Here is a 24077-nt window from a genome sequence, read left to right on the forward strand (position 1 = left end):
ATGCACCCGGCCGACGAGGATAAGACGGCGTTTATAACCGAGAGCGCCAACTTTTGTTATAAAGTGATGCCGTTTGGACTGAAGAACGCCGGGGCTACCTACCAGAGGTTAATGGACAAGGTGTTTCAGGGTCAAATCGACCGAAACATCGAGATCTATGTGGATGACATGGTGGTCAAGTCCAACTCCCTGGCCGAGCACTTAACAGACCTAGCCGAAATCTTCGATGAACTCCGCAAGCACAACATGAGACTCAACCCCGAGAAATGTACCTTCGGGGTCAAGGGAGGCAAATTTTTAGGTTTCATGCTCTCAGCGAGAGGCATAGAAGCGAACCGAGACAAGTGTCAGGCCGTGTTAGACATGCGAAGCCCGAGCAATCTCAAGGAATTGCAACGCCTTTCAGGAAGATTGGTCGCCTTATCCCGTTTCCTCCCACGGCTAGGCGATAAAATCAGTCCGATGACTAAACTCTTGCGAAAGGCCTCGGCCTTCGCGTGGAACGAACAGTGCGAAATCGCCTTCGCAGCATTGAAAGCAACCTTGGTGACCCCGCCAATCCTAAAGAGGCCTGATGCTTCGAACCCCCTCCTGATATATTTGGCTATATCCGACGAGGCGATCAGTTCAGTCTTGGTGCAGGAAAAGGATGGCGCCCAAGCCCCCGTGTACTTCGTTAGCCGACTCCTCTAGGGATCCGAGACCAGATACCAACTAATATAAAAAGTTGCACTCGGATTGGTGCACACATCCTGACGCCTACGGCACTACTTCCAGAGCCACCAAGTAGTTGTGCACACAGACTGCCCGATTTCTAAGGTTTTGGGGAAGCCCGAGCTCGCCGGGAGAATGATGGCATTGTCGGTAGAACTCTCACAATTTGACATCCGCTATAAACCGAGAGGGCCGATCAAAGCTCAGTGCCTAGTGGACTTTATAAATGAACTACACCCGCACGACCACTTTGAAGAGTACTGGTGGACCCTCCACGTGGACGGATCCTCAAATCACCGAGGAAGCGGAGCAGGAGTAATTCTAGAGGGACTCAAGGGGATAGTCTTGGAACATTCCCTCCGTTTTCGGTTCAAAGCCTCGAACAACCAAGCCGAGCAACCCTCGGCCGACCACTCGAACGCACACGCGAGCCCAACAGGTTTCCCTCCCGAGTACCCCCCTCGGCTAAGGATGTACCTGGGCCGAGTACTAAAAGCTTACGCGCCGACGCCGAGCAACCCTCGACCGACCACTCAAACATGCGCGAACCCGACAGGTTTCCCTTCCGAGTACCCCCCTCGGCTAAGGATGTACCTGGGCCGAGTACTAAAAGCTTACGCGCCGACACCGAGCAACCCTCGGCCGACCACTCCAACGCGCACACGAACCCAACAGGTTTCCCTCCCGAGTACCCCCCTCGGCTAAGAATGCACCTGGGCCGAGCACTACACGCTAACGCACCGACACCTCGGCCGACCACTCAAACATGCGCGAACCCGACAGGATTAACTGGGCCGAGCACCACACTCGCGCAATTCAACTCGTTAAACCTTGAAACGCACACGATAGACGAACACTTGACATTAACCCGAAATAGCGCAACCCGAACAATCGCCAAAAGAATGCTAGGTTTGTCTAAACATATAATTGACACCCCCGGGCAAGTACGAAATCGGTTCATTGTTTTAACAAAAACGCAAGTTAAAATGTTTCATTAATAATGGCCGAGGAAGACGGCTACTTACAAAAAGAAACAAATGTTTATGCACCAGCACCAAAGGTCGAGCTTACAAAAGGCGCTGACGGCCTGGTTACAAAAAAGATCAAAATCCTAACCCTAGCCTAACATTACAAAGGCCGACCCCTATTCAGCTGCCGACTCCGTTGGATTCCCGTCGCCGACCACATCTATAACCGGATCTTCCTCCTCGGTTGTCTGCGCAGGATCCCGGCCGGAAACACCTTGACGAGGGGCCTCGGCATCAAGCTGAGCCCCTTGAGGGAACTTATCATAGCTCATAAACTTACCACCCAGGAAGTCTCGGCTAACGTCAAACTGAAAGTCAGCCGGAACATCGCAAAACTGGTAAGCTTGCCGAACGGCGTGATGGAAGTCAGCATCGTGTTGGGAGAGGATTTGCTCGATGGCTTCGGCCTCAAATTTTGCAGCAGCCTCCTTTAACCGAGCGATCTCATTCGCAGCAGCAGCAGCGTCGGCCTTCATCTTCTGTACGGCCAACTTCAGGTCGTCGGCCTCCCTCCGATAGGCGTCAGCCGATTTCTTCAGTTCCTCGACCGATTCTGTTGCCTTGGCGTTTGCACTTAAGGCATCTTTCACCGTCGCCTCAACATCCTTCAGGCGGGTTTGGAGCCTTTCGGCCGCCGACCTCATCATCACATGTTTTGCCACAAGGGAGGTCCGAGCATCAAGCTCACAGAAGAGCTTATACTCGGCCTCCGTTGACATCCCCTCCAAATATTGGAGTCCCCCTCCGGTGGTAAGGTCGAGACTTACCAAATTCTCGACCTGCACGTCTGAGGCCAAGAAGTTCGACCCCGCGACAACAGCAGGAATGGTGAAGGCCCGCACCCTGTCTGCTCCAAGGATAACTGTTTCGGGCGCTTGGAAGAGGAACTTAGACGTTCCAACTCCATATTTTGTTCGGCAGCCCGCACCCGAGACGTGCTACCCTTTTTCTTGGAATCGGCCAGAGGAATCAGTACATGAGCAGGCCTATCCCTTTGTACCTTGAGGGCCGACCTCGCCGGCGGCACCTGCCCACTCTGTTTGGCTTCCTTCGCCCTCTTGGCGAGCATAGCGGTCACGTCCAATTTGCCTCCAGCCATCAATCCTACAACAAACCAAATTTTAACATCAATTCAAAACTGCTAAACTACCGAAACCTAAAAACACATACCTAGCAAAGCCATCTCAAAATGAGATGTTTCAAAAATGTCCAAAAGGCCTCGGACAGGCAAGCCTTTCGGTAACTGGTCTAATAGGTCCACAATCTCCTTGTCCTCGGCGGGGAGTTTGGATGCAGGCATCGCCTCATAACGCGTCGGGCGCTTCGTCCAATAAAAGGGAAATAGTGGAGTGTTTTCTCAGTCGTAAAAGCAATTCTTCATCTCCGACCCCCATCGAACCTTGAAGAACCCACTCTTAAAACCTTTGTAAGAAGAGGTGAAGGCTCAAAGAAACCCTCGCTTCGGCACCCGAGACAATGACACCCACTTCACCGGCTTGCTCGGATGACAGGTATAAAAATAAAGGAAAGCGAGGGGCTGGGGAGTGAGACCCAAGCATAGGCATAGGTTCCGAAACGCCTGCATCGCAGCCCAAGCATTCGGATGCAATTGAGTCGGCGCCACGTTGAGCACTCGGAGAACCCCCATTTGAAAGTCATCAAAGGGTAACTGAATACCGAGGTCTTGGAACCAGCACATGTAGGCGTAAAAGTAGTCGTCTTCATCGGCCCCTGGCTCCAAAAACACGAAGTCAGTGTCCGGCCCGTCATCCACGCACGCCTCGGCAAGCAGTGAAAACTGATCCTCCCCACTCCCAAAGCTGTTTTCCAAAGACACGAATGTGTCTAACAGTCCTTGATTGGACAACTTTGAAAAATAAATGCCGACCTCCCCGTCGACCCATTCATACCCGGGCACCTTCACCGTGCCATAGTCAATCCTTGCTTTTAGCCGAGTACTCGGGCCGACAACGCCCTTGCCACGCGCATCGCCGACCACCTCCACTTCATCCCCACTCGCATCGATTTCCAACATCGCACGGGGGTCTGGCTGACCGACCCGACCTAAGCCCCTATCATCCACCTCGGTGGCCCGCGCCAAGGCCAGAGCCAAGGTCATCGGAGGCGAAACCTCGACCACCTCATCCCCGTTGTCCTCTTGTTCGGGATGGTCGGAAGGGAATACCACTTCACATTGTAGAGAGGGCAACTTGGATATCTCACTTGAAACCGACCCCTCTTTATCTGACGAAGCACCCGACGCCTCCGAAGACGTCCAACTCCTAGCCGAAGAATAACCCTTGTCCATTTATTGCCAAAATAAAAGAATACAAAATTTTACCTTGCTCGATTTGCTCGGAAGAGTCTGGTTTCGAGAGAGATTGGAAAATTTACAGCACGTAAATTCTCACGCCCACCCCCCTATTTATAGGCAAGGTAAATGGGGAAGGTGAAAAGACGTCCCCGAGCCATGACCGTTCGATCTACATCATCCAATGGTCCAGATTTTATGACCGTTGGACTGGTAACCGCTAGGGCCAATGTGGCAGGTCGCACCCACGGACACCTTGGCCCAATCAAGATCTCGGTAAACGATCCACCCATCCAAGGTCTCGGCATAGACGCGCCCTGCCCTGATTGCGGTACGAGATCCACCCATTCAGAGTCCCGGCCTAGCCTCGTTCAAGCTCAGATCTCGTCCAACCGAGGCCACGGCAAGACATCACATGTCTGAAGTTTCGGCCTACGTCTCGGCCAACCGAGGCCGCGGCACGGCTTCGCTTGTCAGAGGTCTCTGTCTAGACTTCTCACTTGAGACCTCGACACAGACTTCGTTCCACCAAACTTGTCCAACCGAGGTCGTGGCATGGATTCACATGTCAGAGGTCTCGGCCTAGACTTCTCTCACCTGAGGTCTCGACACAGGTTTTACATGTCTGAGGTTTCGGCTTAAACCTCGCCCAGCGGAAGGCGTTATTTCACGCTTAAGGTCTCGGCCTAAACTTCTCTCACCCGAGGCCCGGCCCAGGCTTCGCCCTGCCGAGGCCGTAGTATGGCCTCATCCATCTAAGGTCTCGGCCCAAACCCCATCACTCGAGGTTAAGTTTCAGTCCGCTAAATCCACCCAATCGCACCTCTTATATTGGAGCACGACCGAAAACCAAGAGGCACGTCCTCATAAACCAAGGAACACGCACGTCGATAATAATAGTCAAAACTGCCCTGCTTTCCCACCGAGAACCATGATGTCACACATTTAGTACCGTCTTCGTCCTTGCTATCCTCAACGCTGCGGGGGTTGTATACCGTATGGGACCGATCCGACCTGACCGATCCGACCGAATACCCGAACCCAACATAGACCGAAACCAATACCCGAACAAACCGACCCCTCGCCAAACAGAAGGAATCGGTCTACTCGGCTGATCCCCGGGACTCCACCAATATGATTACGAAAGGATTAATTTAAGGAATAAGCCGGATTAGCCCCCTAATTTTTCGGGGCCCAGCTCCTAATCACGGCCCAATAAGAAACACTATAAATAGACCACCTTCGAGGTATGTAACCAATTTTTCTACCTACCGCATTTATTACGCCGAACACTTACTTGAGCGTCAGAGTGTCTTTGCAGGCGCCCTCCCCTCACTTCGGACTACCCGGATTGGAACGAGAAGACCGAGACCTAAGACCAGACCCGCTGCTACGAAGATAATTGAAGTGTGTTTCCTAACACAGAACATAAATGAAATAAAATTGGTATTATTACCACAAATATCCAATTACCACAGAATAAAATAAACATCAGTCATACTGTAATATTTTTAATATGGTTTGACTTTGTTTCCTTTTAGTTAGTATATAAAATAAAATGACATAAATTTATTTAAGAATATTTACATATTTAATTTTAAAATATTTATTTTATCAACATATATGACTGGTATATTTTTTTTTCCTGTTCAAGTAACAACTTTCAGCAAAGATTACTTTTGCTTCATAAGAGAGGTTTATATATATTAGTAAAGATCATGATGTATATAATAATTTTCATAGAATGTTTAATGTTCCTGTGTTAGGATACACACTCCAATTATCCTTGTTGTAGCGGGTCGGGTCCGAGGTCTAGGTCTTCTCGTCCTTCTCCGAGTAGTCCAAAATGAGGGGGGTGCCTGCAAAGACACTCCAACGCTCAAGTAAGTGCTCGGCGTATTAAATGCGGTAGTTGAAAAGTTAGTTACATACCTCGTTGGGGTCCTATTTATAGTGATTATTATTGGGCCGTAATTAAGGACTGAGCCCCGGGAAATTAGGGGGCTAATCCGGTGCATTACATAAATTAACCTCTCCATAATTATCCTGGCGTAAATCCGTGACTTGGCCGAGCACACCGACACGTTCCGTTCAGATTGTGAGTGGTCGGTGGGCTCGGGTATTCGACCTGGTCGTCTACGAACTCGGGTATTCGGCCTAGTCGGCCACGAACTCGGGTATTCGGCCTAGTCAGTCACCGTACGGTATATTTAACTTTAAAAAGTATCAGTTTTTACCTTTTGAATGATTTTAATTTTTTAACTTGACCTCCCCTCTTTAAAAAAATAAAAGCTAATAATATTTTAAAGAGAAGCTTAACACACAATTTTTTTTTCCTCTTTGTTTAATATCTCACATTTTATCTCCTATATTACAAGCACAAATGTTGGGGGGAAAACCCTAAACAAATTCATATGAAAACCACGAGGGCAACGTCCAGTCTTATGCGAAAAATGTGGTGACTAGTGAGTGTTAGGTAATCTAACCAGAGACGGAAAAAGACTAATTAGATTTCCCTATTATATCGTACCATTGACGGGTAAGTTAAGGTGTCTTGAGACTCCTGACAATAAAATTGGTAACATTCTACTTTTTCTTTATTTGGTGGGTATATTCATAAATAATTGTTGTGAAAAATGGTCTGATCCATCCCAATAATCCAGTAGGTTGTACCAGATAGGATTTTTAAAATTGAAATCCGAAAGAACTAGGCCAAATAATTTAGTTTAATTTTATAGGTTAGACTGGACTCATAAAATGCAGCTTAAAATTTACTGGACATATTTGCTAACTACTATTTTATTTTTCTTTTGTTAATTATATTTTCTTTTTATTAGATAAATATTTCATCTTTTTTTTTGTATATAAAATTAATGAAATACTCTTTCATTTAATTCATCTTTTCTCAATTAATTTTCTGTTTCTCGATTTCTTCACAATTACTCTTTCGGAAATTACCTTTTCTGAATAAATATGTACTGTTCTATAAAATATTTATTAGATTAATATGTTTGTCCTCAAAAGTACATTTCGGATGTTAATTTTACTGCAAAGAGTAATTTTTGATAACATGCATAATCCCATGAACATTTGTAACTTGAAAAAGGAACAAGACTTCTTAAAGAATAGGTACACTTTTTTCCTCCTTTTTAATGTGGCTATGTCTATTCCTATTTTGTAAAAGTTGTATTAAATAAATCACTAAAGTATCATTGATGTAAAAGTTATAGTAAATAAACCACAACATATATAGTTACTAGAGAATTAGAAAGAGAGTGACAAAGGAAGAACAGGGCGAACAAGGAAGAATATTTCATGAAAATTTTGAATGAGGGGAAAGAAATTTGATGAGGGGCATTAAGAAATTTTATTTTAAAAAGTAAATACATGTGTATTTATTAATAAAATAGGTGTAAATATCATTTTTCTTATTTTTATAATTTTCAAATAAAAACTAAAATATTGGCTAATTTTGGTTGGTCTAAAAAATAAGTATCTTATAAGAAGTTTATTTTACTTTATATACATTGACCTATCATGTAAGTGGAGACTTAGAGCATCTGTAATAGGGGTTACTTATAAGCAATCTCCTGTGTCACATCAGCTATTTTTCACTTTTTTTTAAGCATGGGAGCTTCTACAAGCAACTTTACTAAAATTTAAGCAACTCATAAACACTGAAAAGAGCTGATGTGGCATGATGTGGCACAGAGATTGCTTATAAACAACCCGCACCGCAGATGCTCTTAAGTAAACCATTAAACAACTCTAAAAAAATGTCAATTTTTCTTAATAAACAATTGTTATCATTTTAGTATACGAATATTCAATATTGACTTATAAAACATAAATAAACATGATCTAGATACTCATTAATCCATCCTTAGCTCATGACAATGAGATGTGTTGTCTAACTTATGTGTTATCAAGATTAACTTATGAATTTATTTTTGATCCTTATCCAAAAAGTCTTGTATTAATAAAGACATTTTTATGATTATAAATTTGTTTTTCCTCATTTTAATGATGTGAAACTTTATTTATATCTTAAACAATTCATTCTCAAACAAAAAATTATGATTTATTAATGGTTGTTTGTAGACTATAATCACTATCACTGATATATTCTAGATATTTGTATCACTGTTGCAATCATTAACTTATGACAATAGATTATATTGAAAGGAAAATACTCATTTTATAAGTGTTAATGATCATTCCTAATAAAAATTAGTCACTATTTTCAATGACATATATTTTGTATCAATAATATAATTACAAAAAAAAAAAAAGATAACAATAATACATGTTATGTGACATATTGATGTTATTAGAAGATCTAATAAATGTGTTTTTAGTCATTATCAAAATAACTTATACCAATGAAAATATTTATGCATTTATAAACTCTTTCTTCCTTAATATCATATTTTGATTGTAACGGTTGAAATGAAAGCACTAAGAAACATATGAGATGTTATTTATCAAAATGCAATAAATAAATAATTAAATTAACAAAAGGAGCTTAAAGAAACTTGCGTTAGAAACACAAAATAATTCATTGTCTTTAAAAAAAAAAAAAATTCATCGATACTTTAATTATGGTGCGCTATTCACTCAAGATACTTCAACCAGATCATGTGGAACGAAAGATTTCCATATTAAAAAATAACAAGCTCCAAACTATTATTAATGGTAGAAGAAAAACATGCTTAATAAGAAAGACATAATTTTATGCAAGATAATATCTTGTTCCGGGTATTCTTCTAAGCAAGAGAAGATATACTTATAACCGATAAAAATCAAGAAACCACGCAACTTTGAGTACCAAATTACATAAATTGTCCTAATTAACTCCCAAAACCTGACTGACATAAGCTTTCATTAACAAAATTAGATAAAAAGTGCAGATGCCATGTTCATGATATGAACGAACATGATGTAAAATTGGACCGCATAATTAAAGTGCCTTGTTTTTAAATCGGCAAGAGTGCATCCCAGTCCGAAAAGATCCAGTGAAGGCATCGCTGAAATTGAATTCCCTGCAAGGTCACACACCTGCTCTTTAATTTCTCCTCCTTTCTGGGTCAGAACAGGAGTAGGACTGCTATTATTTGCTAAACGGCATAATAATAATTAAAACGCATAATTGTACGGCATTTATTTCCGCAATCCTCATTAATTTGCCAAAGCCGGCCTGTGCGTACGTACGTAGCATGTACATAAAGAAAAGGAAATTAAACAAGAATCAGTGCAGTGTGAAAGTAAGTAAATGAAGATCCATAGCATAAACTTACCAACAAATAAAATGTAGCAAAGGGTTGAAAGAAAGCGACTAAAGTGTGAGCGTTAAGATGGTATTAAAGGTTTGGTCGTTGAGTTGTTCTTCTTGTGTTGTAGTTGTAGTGGTAAGGGTTTGGAACATTAATCTGAAGGCTCGCTCGAACCTTGTGCCATTGGCAAATGGTATTTCCCTGTTGAAGAAAATCCGACCGAATCGGAAGAAGAACAACCTGGTTGAGTAAACGGCTTCTTGTCGGAACAACCTTAGACTTAGCAAGAGCTTCAGCGCTAGAGGACAAACGGTCCAAGCCACCACAGGGCCCAAACTCTGCCTCGCCACCTTCGCCAAAGTCACGGGCACCACGTGCAACCCCATTTTCACTCACTACCTTCAAACAAATGTAGATAGATGGCATGTACAGAGAGAGAGAGAGAGAGAGAGTGAGAAAACTCAAAGAAATGCTGCACGGATCAATCAACAGGGAAAGGGATACAATAAAATCAAAATTTCTGTCTACACATTTCACTTTAAGATCATGACAATCCAACTTATCTGCCAACTAAGTTACGATCATACAATTTTGCATTTCGATTCAAGAATATAAAAATATATAAATTACTCAAGAATATATAAATGTAGTATGAGGAGGAAGTTCATTTACTCAAGAATATAACTAATATATACTAGAGACTTGCACACTTATATATACATTTGTAAATAGTTATTATATTGTTACTTTTACATTAACAACTCATTTAATGATCTTTGGATGTGTTGATATTTGACATCAAACTTATTAAATAACATATTACTGTTTTTTTTCATCGATAGTGTATTTGAAATATATTATTTTTTACTGTCACAAAACTTTATTTATCCAAAACTAAGCATTCATTCTGATAATTATTTTAATTTTTTTATATATGTGTTTAAATATTTAATTCACGAGAAAACATTTGACATCAATTAATATTGCTATGCATAAAATTTGCTGGCTCCAGTGGACTTATTAATTTTGGTAGGGACAATTATTGAATTCAAAGGCCCTATGGTGTATGATTTGTAAATTAAAAATTATTAACTGTTATAATTTTCTGCTTGAGCTTGTATTATTTTACTTAACAATAAAATTATCCTATAATTCACACAAAAAGAAAAAAGTTTCGGGTAGTTGAAATAACACCAGGAAATAAAAAATAACACGAGGAATAGTTTTTATTCTTTTTAATGTGATATTATGTTTCATTTTTTTAATAAAGTATCTTCCTCATTGGAGGTCAACTCTATAAAAAAAATGGTGGTATTTTTTATTGTAAATTTATGCTCAAATCAGATATTGGGTCTCGATTCTAAATTAAAAAACAAAAATACTGAATCACTTGTAATATATAATATGAAGTAACACGAGGCATGAAAAATGTTTTAAAAACTAGAATGGAATGAAAAGAGAAAATTTGATTTTAACCGGTTTTGCAATTTAAAAATGCTACATAAACAAGAGTGAAGTCATTATGTACGTGATCCAAACACATTGGCGTATAAAGGTGTTGGTGGAATATCTGTGAAGGGAGTGGGACCGTTGCAGAAATTTCCTCGAACTTTCCTCGATGGTATAGACGGATTTATTTTGACGTTTTGTTGTTACGAGTAACATCGTGCCAAGTGGTAGTGGAGGAAACTCTTTCATTTTCCTAAAAATAAAAAACCACATTATTATTTTCTTAATTTAAATTTATTTATACAACAATCTTGTTATAATGTTTAGAATGCGTATAGTTTTTTTTTTGGACATCATATAATAATTCTGTTGTCACTAGTGACATCGTGCCAAGTGTTCATGGAAGGTGGAGGAAACTCCTATTTCATATTTCTCTAAAACAATTCCCTCATTATTATTTTAATTTAACATTATTTATTTATTTTTAAACTAAATTAGATTTTGAAAAATGTGAATATTATATTACTCTCTTCTCTTATATTAAATATATCATTTAACTCTTTTAAAGTAAAATAATTTTTCCTCTTATGAGAAATGCATGTATTATAATATTTTTCTCTTATATTCAATCCCATAAAGATAAATATAGTACTACATTTATAACAATGTATCTTTGTCTTAATTATTGTATTTTTATCAATGATTATTTAGTGTGTGTTGATTTAGGTGCATATTATTGAGAGATCCTAATAATTAAGGAATTCTTATGGATTTAGGTAGTTTTAAGAGTTTATCTGACTAGAGGTATACATTAACATAAGGAGAGAAGTATTTAAGATTTATGTTAACAATTGAATCTTATAAGTTTAGTTTTTCATATACTTAGTGAGATAAATTAGAGAGAAGCCTTTGAAGTTTGTGGGTTTTCTTCTTCTTTAAATTTTCTCCTGTAAGGGTGATTATTCCCTTAAAATCATTGATTTGGTTGTGTTTTTGTTGATTCAGGTCTATAAAAATCACGAACCGAGTAAGTTGAGTCGTGCGGAATTTTTCAATGGGCTAAGAAACCATATTTTTCTTCCTTCTTACTCTTCTCAAATTTGGACATTTTGGAGGTAAGGGAAACTAAAATGTGTTTTTGTTGATCGAATGAAGTTGAAAATTGGTTGTTGTTCACCTGTAATTGAATTGTGTTGTTTATTTTGTGATTGAATGAATGAAATTAAGTTGCTTGCGTGTGAAGTACATGTCAAGTGAATTTTTTGATGATTTTGGTAAAATGGTGTTGCATTTTGAATTTGAGTATGGTTATGAGTTGTTGATGACGAATATATGCGATATATTGGTTTGCATACTTGAAATTTGTTGATTTTCAGGTGACTTAAGTTAAATTTGTGGTTTGCTAAGTGTAGAACTCATAATCATGTTGGGCACGCCTTCATGGCGTTGAGCACAGTTCAATAAAAGGGAACTCTATATTACTCACATCGAGCGTAAGATTGATGGTGTCAAGTATGACAAGAAAGAATTACCTCGAGTTGAACTAACGTCATATGTGATTTGAATGACACCGATATGAGGTCAGAAAATTGACTCTATCTAGATTTCACGTCGAACATCAAAGGAGTAGTGCTAGACGTGAGGAGAGAGAATCATTTCATTTTTGGTTTAAGGTCGAGTGTGGGACCTTGCCACGCGAGACACGAGGGTTAAGGAGGTCTCTCCACCTAATCCATGTTGGGTGCGGGTTGTATGATGTTAAACGTGGACATGTAGAGAGCTCTCTACCTCAATGATGTCAAACGTTGGGTGTGTAGCACCAGACGTGAGTTACTTGATGATATCTTGTTGTTAAATGAATTAAATGGTGAACGTAAATAAGTTAAGTAAATTTATTGCATATTGTATATTGATTGGTGATACTTGTCCTATGTATGTTGACCATAGATAACATATATGATAATTATACACTAATAGAAAAGTGTCATTTTCTTGCAAATTTTCCTGCAAAAAAAATATTTGCAGAATTTTTTTGCGAATTTTCTTGCAAAAAAATATTAATAGAAATTTTTTGCGAATTTATTTGCGAAAAATAATTTACAGATATTTTTTACAAATTTTGTTACAATTTTAATAATCATAGAATTTTTTTTTTCATGATAAAAATTTGCAGAAAATATTGTAAGAATTTTAATTTGTTTCTTGCAGATTTTATTGCAAAAATAAATTCGCAAGTAATATTTACTAAATGGTAGAAAAATTTTGCAGGTAACTTTTCCTGTGGATTTTTTTTGCAAATTTTAATCCGCAGGAAAAATAAAACAAATATTTAAATTTATAAGTTTAATATTTTAAAAGAACTTCAAGTCCCACATCGATTGAAAATAAAGCAATTAAAGAGAATATAAGTTGGGGCAACACTTACCTTACAAGTTGATTTATATGGTTGAGTGTTAGACTTATAATCTACAATCTTAGAATTTAAAATATTATGTATCACATGTTGGAGACATGGAAACAAATGTTTCGGATGAATTCATTGTGAGCATTTGAAAATATTCGTAGGAAACTTTCCTGCGAATTTTTTTTTACAGGAAACTTTCCTGTAAATTTTTTTTTGCAGAAAAGTTTCTTGTGAATTTTTTTCGCAGAAAAATTTTCTGCGAATTTTAAAATTCACAAAAAAATATTATTCCCGAATGTATTACCTGCAGATAAAATTTCGCAGGAAAATTTGCAAGAACGATGTTTCTTGCGAATTTTTATGAAAAATTCGCAGGAAAAGTCGCATGTAATAAGATAAATTCTAGTAGTGATATGAGTGGATTGTTGAGATGCATTGATATGCTATAAATTGATTTTTATTGATACTTATATATACATTTACTTGAGGTAATGCATATAAATGAATGTTGTTGATGTGTGATACTACAAGTGCTTCCCACATTTAAAATTAGAAAAACAAACTACACATATTTTACTTAAACACTCCTTAGTATTTTTTTTTGTTTGTTTGTTGCAACTAGTAATGGGCTCACCACCCCACAGTTCTCATCTTATAAAAAAAAAAAAAGAAGCGTTGGGTTGAACGTCCCAAGCCACCATGGGACTTGGAGGCATCATTAACGATCTACTAAATTTTAAAACCCAACACAGAAAAATGCAGGCTCAACACTTCCTCTTCAATTGTGGACCATTTCCAATTCTTCCCGTGAGCCTTTCCTACGCCGCACGCTAGAAGTAGAAGTAGAAGCAGGGGCAAGAGTTCTTGACCTCTTCTTTCTTTCCTTTTATTTTCCACTCATTTTCTTTTCCAACACGTGGACGTTGGGCACGAAAGAGTGTAAAAAAAAAAGGGTTGGAATGCGGAGATTTGTGGCGTGACTCGCAAAGACTAATCATTCCACAGTTAGCGATTGATGTGTTAATTTGGACCATCGGTGACGTAAGCGAAAACCCCTTAAACCCTTTCCGTTCCGATTCGTTATCTGCAAAACCCTAACCCCTCACCCCAATGGAGGAACCGAACGAAGCGCAAGACAACAGAGAACTCTACGCGCTCCTGAACCTGTCTCCAGAAGCTTCCGATGAAGAAATTCGCAGAGCGTATCGTCAATGGGCACAAGCCTATCACCCCGATAAATACCAAGCTCCTCACGTATGCCTCTTTCTCTGCCTCTGTCTGTGCTAATTCCTTTATGTTTGCAATTTCTTCATTCGTTTTGTTTTCTTCTACCAGATGAAGGATATTGCTACGGAGAACTTTCAGCGAATATGTGAAGCTTATGAGATTCTTTCGGATCCAAATAAGAGGCAAATATATGATATCTACGGCATGGAAGGGTTGACCTCTGGTTTGGAACTTGGTCCGAAGCTGGATGGAGCTGAAGAGATCAAGAGGGAGCTCGAGAGACTGAAGAGGATGAAGGAACAGGAAAAAGTAGCGGCGCATTTTCGATCCTCTGGTACAATTCTGGCCAAGATGTCTTTGCCACACTGTTTAGACGGTGATGGCCTCATGAGAGGGTATTGCTCGGTTCATCATGGCTTTCCCTTGTTTCTTTTATATCAATATGAGTGAATGTGGTTGTTGAGCAACTTTAGAGTTAACTGCTCAGTTTGGAAAATGAAATGCTTATTTTATCTTATAATAATATATATTGCTAAAACTGAATACCTTGTTGTAGAAGTGGCTTTAATGATGTTGAGGTTCAATGTTAATGTAAGCAATGGTGGATAGAAACGAGAATATACTGGAGGGTATTGCGTTGTAATTTCTTAACTTCTCATACAAATGGGTTCCTGATAGTGAAATAATCAAATATTGGTTGCTCGTTGCAATTTATGTGTTTAGCTACTCTTCTTTGTCGTTTTTTTGTCTGACTATTTGCGTCTTTTTTTATCAATGAGTATCAGAATGGCTATGACTAGTGAAATCCAGTCTCAGTTATCAAAGCGTAATGCTGTAACGATTGGTGGCAATTTAGCGGTGAACGGAAGTGAAGGTGGTGGAGCTGCTACGGCTGTGTTTAGGCATGAACTTTCAGAAGTTTCGACAGTAGAGTTTGTGGCTTCAGCTGGTTTGCGTGCACTAATTGGGGTGCAAACAACTCGGTTGGTAATTTGCATTTTGTAAATCAAATTGAACAGTGTTTTTTTTAGACTTTTAGTTGATTAAGTGATCCTTTTTATGTTTCTTGTACTTTATATTTCAGCAATCTATCGTCACACTCGGCTGCAACAATGGGAATAGCAATGTCTTTGAGAGATGGTTCATTGAATCTTTCAAATTTATGGACCCGCCAATTGTCAGAAACTGCAAGTGGACATGTATGCTACTCTGTATTCTCTACCTGACTTTTCTTTCTCTTCAATGACATGATAACTAGTGCAGATGAATAGTTGTACAGAACCTGTTGTGGACATATATGGATCAGCTAGTCAACTATTAAAATAAGATTTATGTCATGTTAACTTTGAAATCAATCACTTTTAACGAGCTGTTAGATTTGTTGATATCAAGATAATCTACTACTGTGTCTTACATTCTTTTGGAAAAGCAAGATCTATATTGTATGAGCAACTAATCTATCATCATTTAATTTTGTAAAACCCAAGGGAACAAAGGAATAATCAGTCTGTTATTGGTGGGGACATATGACATTGTTTGAACCTGTAGAAGAGATTCATCAAGAAGCTGTGTATTTGGTACTTTTAGACATTTAGAATTTAACCATAATTAACCAAATCACACGGGCAATCTACGGGACCATTTTACAGCATTGAATTTGTGAATTGGGCTATTTATTGACTTGAGATTTATGAAACAGTTTCTGGAAAATCTTCTATCCCTGATCTCTCCCTTATCATCTGTGTTACAGATAGAGCTTACTTTGGGTCCACAATCTTCTATAGCTGTTGGGTGGCAAAAGAAAGATGAGATAAGGTCTGCCTCTGGAGAATTAAAGGTACTTCTATGTTTTATGCATAATAAAGTCTGAGCTGATAATTTTATTACCTTCAAAAATATTTTTTTTCCTGTATAATTCATTAATTCATCTTTCTGAACCCAAAAAAAATTAGGATTTTTTCTGACCGATCTTGTGCTTCTGTCTTTAAAATAGTGTCTTAGATATATTGCAAATTATTTAGGACAACAAAAAATCATCTTTTCCTATACTGAATTAACTCTTTCTCAACTCCTTTAGTTTGGCACAGGTTCTTTTGAGACAGAAGTTCATTATACCCATCGTTTTTCTACTAAATCTCTTGGCTGCATTGTGGGAAGAGTTGGGAGGTATAAAGAATCTTTTTAGATGTAAATTTAGTTGGATTCTCATTTTCCAGCCTCTGGTTTTGTTTTTAGATTCTAAAATGCTCACTATGTCATATGATATTTTTGACAAAGGTTTCTGTAGATTTATCTCATGTGAATATTTGATTTGATTACATATACATTTATAGGTTCAAATCTTAACTCAAAACCCAACTCTTTGCATAATTGTATCCATTGTTTGTTTCTTCACTGTCTTAATGAATGTCTCATCATAAAAATGAATTATTGCCTCACTATGAATTATTTGAGAATTTATTTTAGCTTCATAGCTTATATATCAAATTAAAAATACAACTTCCTTGTATCATATGAAACTAACATTCCTTTTCTCTGTTTGTTTGGGTGTGTGCAGACTTATTCCTTCTATATCATATCCTTCCATGCTTGAGTATAAATTTTACTGATTGGAAGACAAAAAAGTATTAGTTCAGTTACATGTCAGATGGAACTAATAATTGTAGAGTTTGCTTGTGGACTCATTTTTGTATGCCACTGCTAAATGAGAATTGAGTTCTGCTAAATTCTTGACTGGGGAATTAGTTCTGATTTCTGAATAGATGCTTGTTTTAGTTCCTTTTAGCACTGGATAATCTATGAAGTTGCTCAGCCGCATAGAAATAGCATCTCTTTTATTGTTTTCTGTGTTGGGGGGATCTATTTTCTTGTCAGGCAATAGCATTCCACATTTATGCTCAAAGAAGAGTTTTTATTTATTTATTTATTTATTTATTTTTTATTTTTTATCACAATTAGAATTGAATTGTAAGGGTAAAAAGGTTAGGACCAAGTGTAGAGCTGTTACTGTTGGATTTTTTGAAGCAAGGGCATTTTTACTATTGATTCCAAATTACTTCATGTAAAAATTGAATTAATATACCTATTGTATGTATTAAATGGCAAGTAGAATCTCTTGTAATGTTAATTAATTATAACTGTACCTAAAATGTTTTATGACTGCTAATGATTATTCTGAATGACCACTAGCATAATTATCAGCTATATGCCTATTTATGGTCAATGTTTGAATTTGTTTGTGTGCTGTCTGTTTTGACATTAAGCCATTTGTTCTTGCAGTTCTTCCCTTGAGATTGAAGTTGGTGGTGGGAGGAAGTTATCCAAATTCAGCTCAGTGCGCTGGTTGTATATAATAGGAATTCAGGTAATTTAGTTAATGATATCATATTGCTATTCATCTTTATATCGTATTTGTTAGTTAATGATATCTTGTTATTATTCATCTGTATATATTAGGCGTAGGATGAAAGCTTCTATTAACTTTTACTATATGAAATCAATTTGCTACTTGACATGAACCTCTTATCCCAAAATATTGCACTGTTAGGTAAATGAGAAATTTTATATTTATACAACATATATATCTTTAACACACCCTCCTGCAACATCCTTCTAGGTTTGAAGTGTGGACACTGCTCTACTTGTGCTTACTTTCAAGTTTTTTCTTTCTCTTTAGAAGAATAGAAATGACAAGGATTGACTTTCAACCATTTAGGCAATAATACCGTCATAAATCAACTATACCAAGTCTTTAAACTTTTAGGTGCAAGTACATGAATGATCTTATTGTAGAAGTCAGTCGAGGCATTGGGCAATCCCCCAAAACGGGATAGTGGATAGTGAGATGACAAGTATTTTGATCCCAAAGTTGATTTATACCACACAGTATATATAATATGATATTTATGCTGAAAAATAAATAAATGAAATCCTAAAATAAAAAAATAGTCATAATCGATGATTAAAACTTCAAGCTTCATAACAAAACAGAAAAATCACATGTCAAATTGTCAATTCCAACAAAGGAATCAAGTCAAACAAGTTTAACCCTCTAAGGATTTGAGGCTAGAGAAACTAAATATTCAATAAAAATGGAGAGATATTAGAGGAATGAAACTACTTGCAACATTGTTGGTTTTATGCCCAAGGTTGGGCATGGAAACAATATACTTGCTATGATGTTTAATGGAAAGATATTTGAGGACTAAAAAGAGACTTGCCTACGATTTTCACTCACATGGAAAAGGAGTATGATAATGTGCCAATAAAGGTATTCTATACGGTCCTAGATCAGAACGGAGTTTGTATTGCATATATTTGGGCAATTAAGGGAGGGTGGGAACACATGGGGCCACAACAATTTTTTCTTATAAACATGGAATTGCACTAAGGGTTGGCTTTTGGACCTTTAAGTTAATTCTTCACATTAGTGTTTAACATACTTACTAAGCATATCCAAGAGCCAATGCTATAATGAATTCTTTTTACGGATGGTATAGTTCTAGTTGGACAGTCAAGAGAGAAAATAAAAGGAAAATTATAAATGTGGAGACAAACTTGGGAAGCTCATGACTTTCACTTCTGTAGAAGTAAGATTGAGTATATGCGGTGTATATTAATTAACAAGAGGTGCAACAACAAGCCAACCTTGCATCACACAAGAATTGCATTTTACAACTTGATTGTGGCTGCTGCCAAATTAAAACCTAAAAGTTTTGGGTATATGAAGATGGAGAGATTTGAAAAAATATCAAAAGTAAGATTCAGGTGAAAATAAACAAAATAAAGTGTTAAAGGTGATATCTGGTTACCTATAGTAGGTTTTAGATAAGAGAAGTAACGAGGTCGAAAAAGCTATGGAGGTGGAGAAAGCTTAACTTTTTATCTCAAGCATGAAATATAACTCTTCTTAATTTCCTTACTTTGGATAATCAAAATACCCTGTCAAAAGACAATTTAAAATTCTTTGACCAATTATAAAAACATTTATTTTTTGATAAAATATTTGAAACAGTCTAAAATTTTACTTCTCTTCTCAAATTACTCCAATCCAGTCACTGCTTGAGGCCCTTTCCATTTTATTTTGCCATATCAATGGCAAATGGGTCCTTGCTTTACAGTTTCACCAATGAGTAGAACTGTTTTTGAAGATTCCATTGTGTAATCCTCCCTTCCCTTCAAAATTTTCCTTGTAATTAGCCATCAATCTGAAGTTCAATGCTAGGTTTTTGTTTTTTGTTTTTTTTTGGTTATTTTCCCTGCTTGTTCAATATTTGTTGTATAAGCTGGCTCACATTCTTTTTTAACATTTTCAGGGTATTTCCTGGAAATTTGAACTCTATCGTGGGGGTCAGAAGTTAATTATTCCTGTAAGTATATTCTTGTTTCTTTACATGCTTAGCCTGATAAATACTAGATAAAATTTCGGGCTTTGACCTTTATTCAGATATACTATGTAAGACAGTTCGTTTATGTTCGCCATTGTGAAGATGCACGGATGATCTGTGTATGTAGAAGAATGCCTTCTTATACTTGCTAAGCAATAAACATGCACAATATTTCATAAGATGGTTTTGGAGAAATAATCACTTATTTTTCACAAGTTCTCTCAGAAAAGCTGACAAAAATATGCAATTATTTTCTAAAATGAACTGAATCAAACATGCACACAAGGCATTCACACTATGTGCCTATGAGCACTATATACAACCCCTTTTATTAATATTGACATGAGTTTATTTTGTTGAAAAGTCTTAAGTGTGTGTATATGTATGTATCCACACACACATATATGATGTTTCTATTAGTTGGCTTTGATCCCTACTCTTGCTTTAGAATTTGGATGCCTATATGATATTTGGTATTCTAATTAACTTGGGATTGCATGTATTTGCTAAGCAACTACTTAGATAACGTAATATTATTATAAACAAGTAATATTTCCATTTAAACTAGTTTGCTTGACTTTTGTAACATAAATGAGCTTTTTCTTGCAGATTTTGCTGACAAGGCATCTGAACCCGGTGTTTGCTACTGGAGCATTTGTTGTTCCTGCATCTCTTTACTTCACTCTAAAGGTGAAATAAAATCAACTTCATGTCAATAACTTGTTTCTTTTTATCTGAGAACTCTCTCGCCAGTTAATTTTTTTAAAGACTGAAGACCTATAACTATAAATGTGTGCAGTCAGTTTATTGTTCGTATCCAATTAAGTGGAAAATATTTTGTTGTGGTATTTTAGTTTCCTCTGAATCGGAATGATGCTAGCTCATTTGGATTCCTCAGTTTCCCCTTGTGCTAAAGAGTGTGACCTGGGGTGTGAGTGGGGGAATAAAGAGTCTGATTGTTTAAATTTTTTCTCCTTTAAAAAGAGTTTTTTTTAATAAAATAAGCACTTTTTTATTTTATTTTATTTTACTGGGGTTGTCTAAACTTATTTTCTTTAAAATAAGCAGTTTTCTGTTTTTTTAAAAAGCAACTCTTACCTGCTTCTTAAAGAATTGCATTTTTAAAAAGCACTTATTTAAAAATACTTTTTTTAAGTTTAAACAAACGACACAAAATAATGTGCACAACTAGCTTCGTCGAAGAATATAAATTAGTTGTAGTGTGCACGAATACTTTTTCCTTGAATCCCCTTTTCTAGTTCTCATGGTTGTCAACTTTTTTTTATTTTCTGCTACTCACCTTTCATAAAAAACTTCTATGCAGGGACAAGAAAGATCTTTAAAGCTGTCTCTTTCTTTCAATGATGTTTTTCTGTATAATTTTCTTCTGATTTGGACGTTGTCTTGTGCTCAACTTGCAGAGCATGTGGATAAGCAGGATAAAATTTATTGAAAATAAATAAATTAATTCTGAAACTTTTCACTTGTAAATTCATTGATGTAAATGTAAGCTGTAGCATTAGTTACTAGACTTTGATCTCCATGTATCAGTTTTTATTACCAAAAATATTCCAGAGGCAGAGAAACTATGGGAAGCAGATAAGATAATTATTTATAATTCAGCTAAATGTGACAGGTGTTTGTTTGGTTTATTGAACAGTTTGGCGAAATTCTCTCATCATTTATCGTAAAATTTGTGGTGTTTGCAGAAACTTTTTTTTAAACCTTATTTTCTTAGAAGGAATAAGCAGAAGGCTCGGGAGGAGGAGGAGAAAACTTCTGCTCAGGTAAGGGTGATTAATGTGCCTAAAGCAGTGGCATTGACTTCTATTATTCCTGTCCTGCGTATTGATGTTGTTTCTTGTTTGCAACTGTTACCCTCCTCATGTAAAACATCTTATAATTTATTCACTGTGTGATAGGTATGCTCATATGTTCTCTTTTAACAATTGAAGATCTGCTTTGATACCGTCCATTGAGATGCCTGAAGATTGTTTTGTTTAACCATTCATTTTGAATGCGTGGAGAATTCCTTATGATATTATCAATTTGATTGTTATGTGGATTCATAGTTGGTTACAATTATCGTCAAGTTACTCCTTTGTGAGCGCATCAGTTATCTACTTTTAGGAGTGTTTGGCATGTTGTCCATTTGACATTGGTGCAAGATACCCTTGTAGTTTGAACGTAAGATGTTAGAAATCCTGCATTTCTTTATTGTCCCGTGCTTGCCATAATACTGGGGTCCAACTTCATGGCTGTGTAAAATATCCAAGTATGCTCCAAATGCGATGTTTATAGTTGAATAACAATTAATTCACCATTAATTACAAGTTTAATGAATTTTTGAGATTTTGGAAAATTTTTGTAGTTTTCATTTGTCATATATGAATTCCATATATATCACAGTTCATTACCCAAATATCCCGCACTAGTCCTAAATATCTGGGGAATTAGGATTCTAATTCACCAAGTGCCTCCTTGTAGTTCTCAGTAGTGATTTTCAAAGATTAGATACGCAATCAGTTTGTTTCATGACAGAATCTCCCTCATTTCCTCTGGTATGAATGCCCATACTTGATATAGTTCCAACTCTTAATGAGATTGTCTTGGGAGGTGGACATATCCATAGTTCTAATTATTTGAAGTCCGTTGAATATCCTGGTTAATCTCTCTCTCCTCCCCTTGGGAAAATATTTCTGCAGGTTAAGGAAGCAAGGGCTGCTGCAGAGAAAGCTCAGAAATTACAACAAAATGTGGCTACTAGGAAAAGAAACAAACAATTAGAGTCACGTGGACTGGTTATTATGAGAGCACTATATGGAAATAAGATAATTTTGAACAATTTGAAGTCATCAAGTGAAACAAGTTCCGAATCAACTTCAGAAGTCATTGATGTTACCATACCTCTGAATTTTCTAGTTAATGATTCTGGCCAACTTAAGGTATGCTTCCTTTCTTTTCACAATGCATGTTCTCACAAAAGTATTCTAGTTAGCAACTTAGCTTAGACGTCAACAAGTTTTTGTATCTGCCTACTTAGCCAGATGAACGAAAAATTGTGGTAAATACGGGAATAAGATAGAATGCAAACAAATCGATAGGGTGATATTTTTCTGTTTATCGGATTGAAACCAAATTTCTTGACCTTGAGTTTTACATGAAAGATTCTGGGGCCAAGGATGATAGGGGTCCTTAAAGATCAAATTCAAGACAGAGAATTAAGAGAAAGATAGATGATCAAATCGATACGTGGTTTACTTGTTGAGATTGTATGTTTTTTATTAGTAGATAATGAATGTCCTATTTGTTAATGCAGCTTCATGAAGGTGTAAAAAAATCAGGCATTATGGGTTTCTGTGATCCATGTCCAGGAAGACCTAAAGAGTTGTATGTAGAGTACGTTTATGCTGGCAATCAATACAAGGTATTACCAGTTGCTTTTTATGATTCAAAATTGTTGTAAACCTCTCGTATCTTGTTGATCCAAGGGCTAATTCAAAATATTAAGCAGGTTTGGGTCGGTGATTATGAAGAATTACAGATCCCTCAGGGCAGCCACAGGATGTAAAGGATTATTATTAACACATCAATATACCATTGTAACCTCTTGCAGTTTTGCCTGGTTTACATGGTTGAGGTACAACATTTGATCCTGTCAGATGGAGTTGGAAGAGGTACCTTTTACAATTTTTGGGGCCAGTGGTAACGTCCCTTATTTTTTTTAAATCTTTTATTTTTCTCACAATTTCTTACACCCCCAAAATGTATGAAATAAGGACATTTTAGGAGATGATTATAATATTTTTTCAAGTTGCGTCGCTCTACGCTATCAACTCTGCTGCTGGATCCCAATTTTGGTTTAGTCATACTCCTTTTATTGTCGATTCGTTGCCCATCATAAATCCTTCCCCGGGGCAACAGCTGTAGGAATTCTGGTATGATGTGCGTACTTTCAATTTTTCATTTGGGTTTGCACTTAGAAGATAATGTACCATTTATGACAATAACATCCAGTAATAAAGTTGAGCACCGAATCATTTTTCTGTTTGCTCTCTTTTACCTGCGAAGGTGCTAAATATCTGTGTAGCCGGGCAGTTTAGAGACCCTATCGCTCTCATGGAACTTCCGATTCACCATAACTGGCAATTAGACCAGCCATTTAACGCTTTTTTAATATATGTAATCATATATTGAAAGTATTTATCTTGGTCATTACAATTGATTTTTTAATGTGATGTGATAACAAAATTGGCTAATAATGAGTTGTTATCACCGATAATA

At 37.1% G+C, this 24077-nt stretch overlaps 1 protein-coding gene and 1 long non-coding RNA gene across 2 annotated transcripts; one reads left to right on the plus strand and one right to left on the minus strand.

Annotated features, from left to right (window-relative positions):
- Positions 1–8714: 8714 nt before the first annotated feature.
- LOC109801230 (uncharacterized) lies at positions 8715–10963 on the minus strand. The gene is made up of 2 exons (XR_002240005.3): positions 9351–10963; positions 8715–9250 (listed from the first exon to the last, which is right to left on the minus strand). It is a non-coding gene; the product is annotated as an uncharacterized LOC109801230 (long non-coding RNA).
- A 2938-nt stretch (positions 10964–13901) lies between these two features.
- OWL1 (DNAJ heat shock N-terminal domain-containing protein) lies at positions 13902–23839 on the plus strand. The gene is made up of 13 exons (XM_020361627.3): positions 13902–14433; positions 14515–14801; positions 15192–15389; positions 15491–15605; positions 16157–16243; positions 16484–16572; positions 17686–17770; positions 19722–19775; positions 20403–20483; positions 21503–21580; positions 22499–22738; positions 23113–23220; positions 23308–23839. The coding sequence occupies exons 1-13, from the start codon at positions 14290–14292 to the stop codon at positions 23362–23364; spliced, it is 1623 nt and encodes a 540-aa protein (XP_020217216.2). The 5' UTR covers positions 13902–14289; the 3' UTR covers positions 23365–23839.
- The last annotated feature ends 238 nt before the right edge of the window (positions 23840–24077 follow it).

The sequence above is a fragment of the Cajanus cajan genome, chromosome 11 (genome assembly GCF_000230855.2).
Source record: "Cajanus cajan strain Asha chromosome 11, NIPB_CcT2T_4, whole genome shotgun sequence".
NCBI lineage: Eukaryota > Viridiplantae > Streptophyta > Magnoliopsida > Fabales > Fabaceae > Cajanus > Cajanus cajan.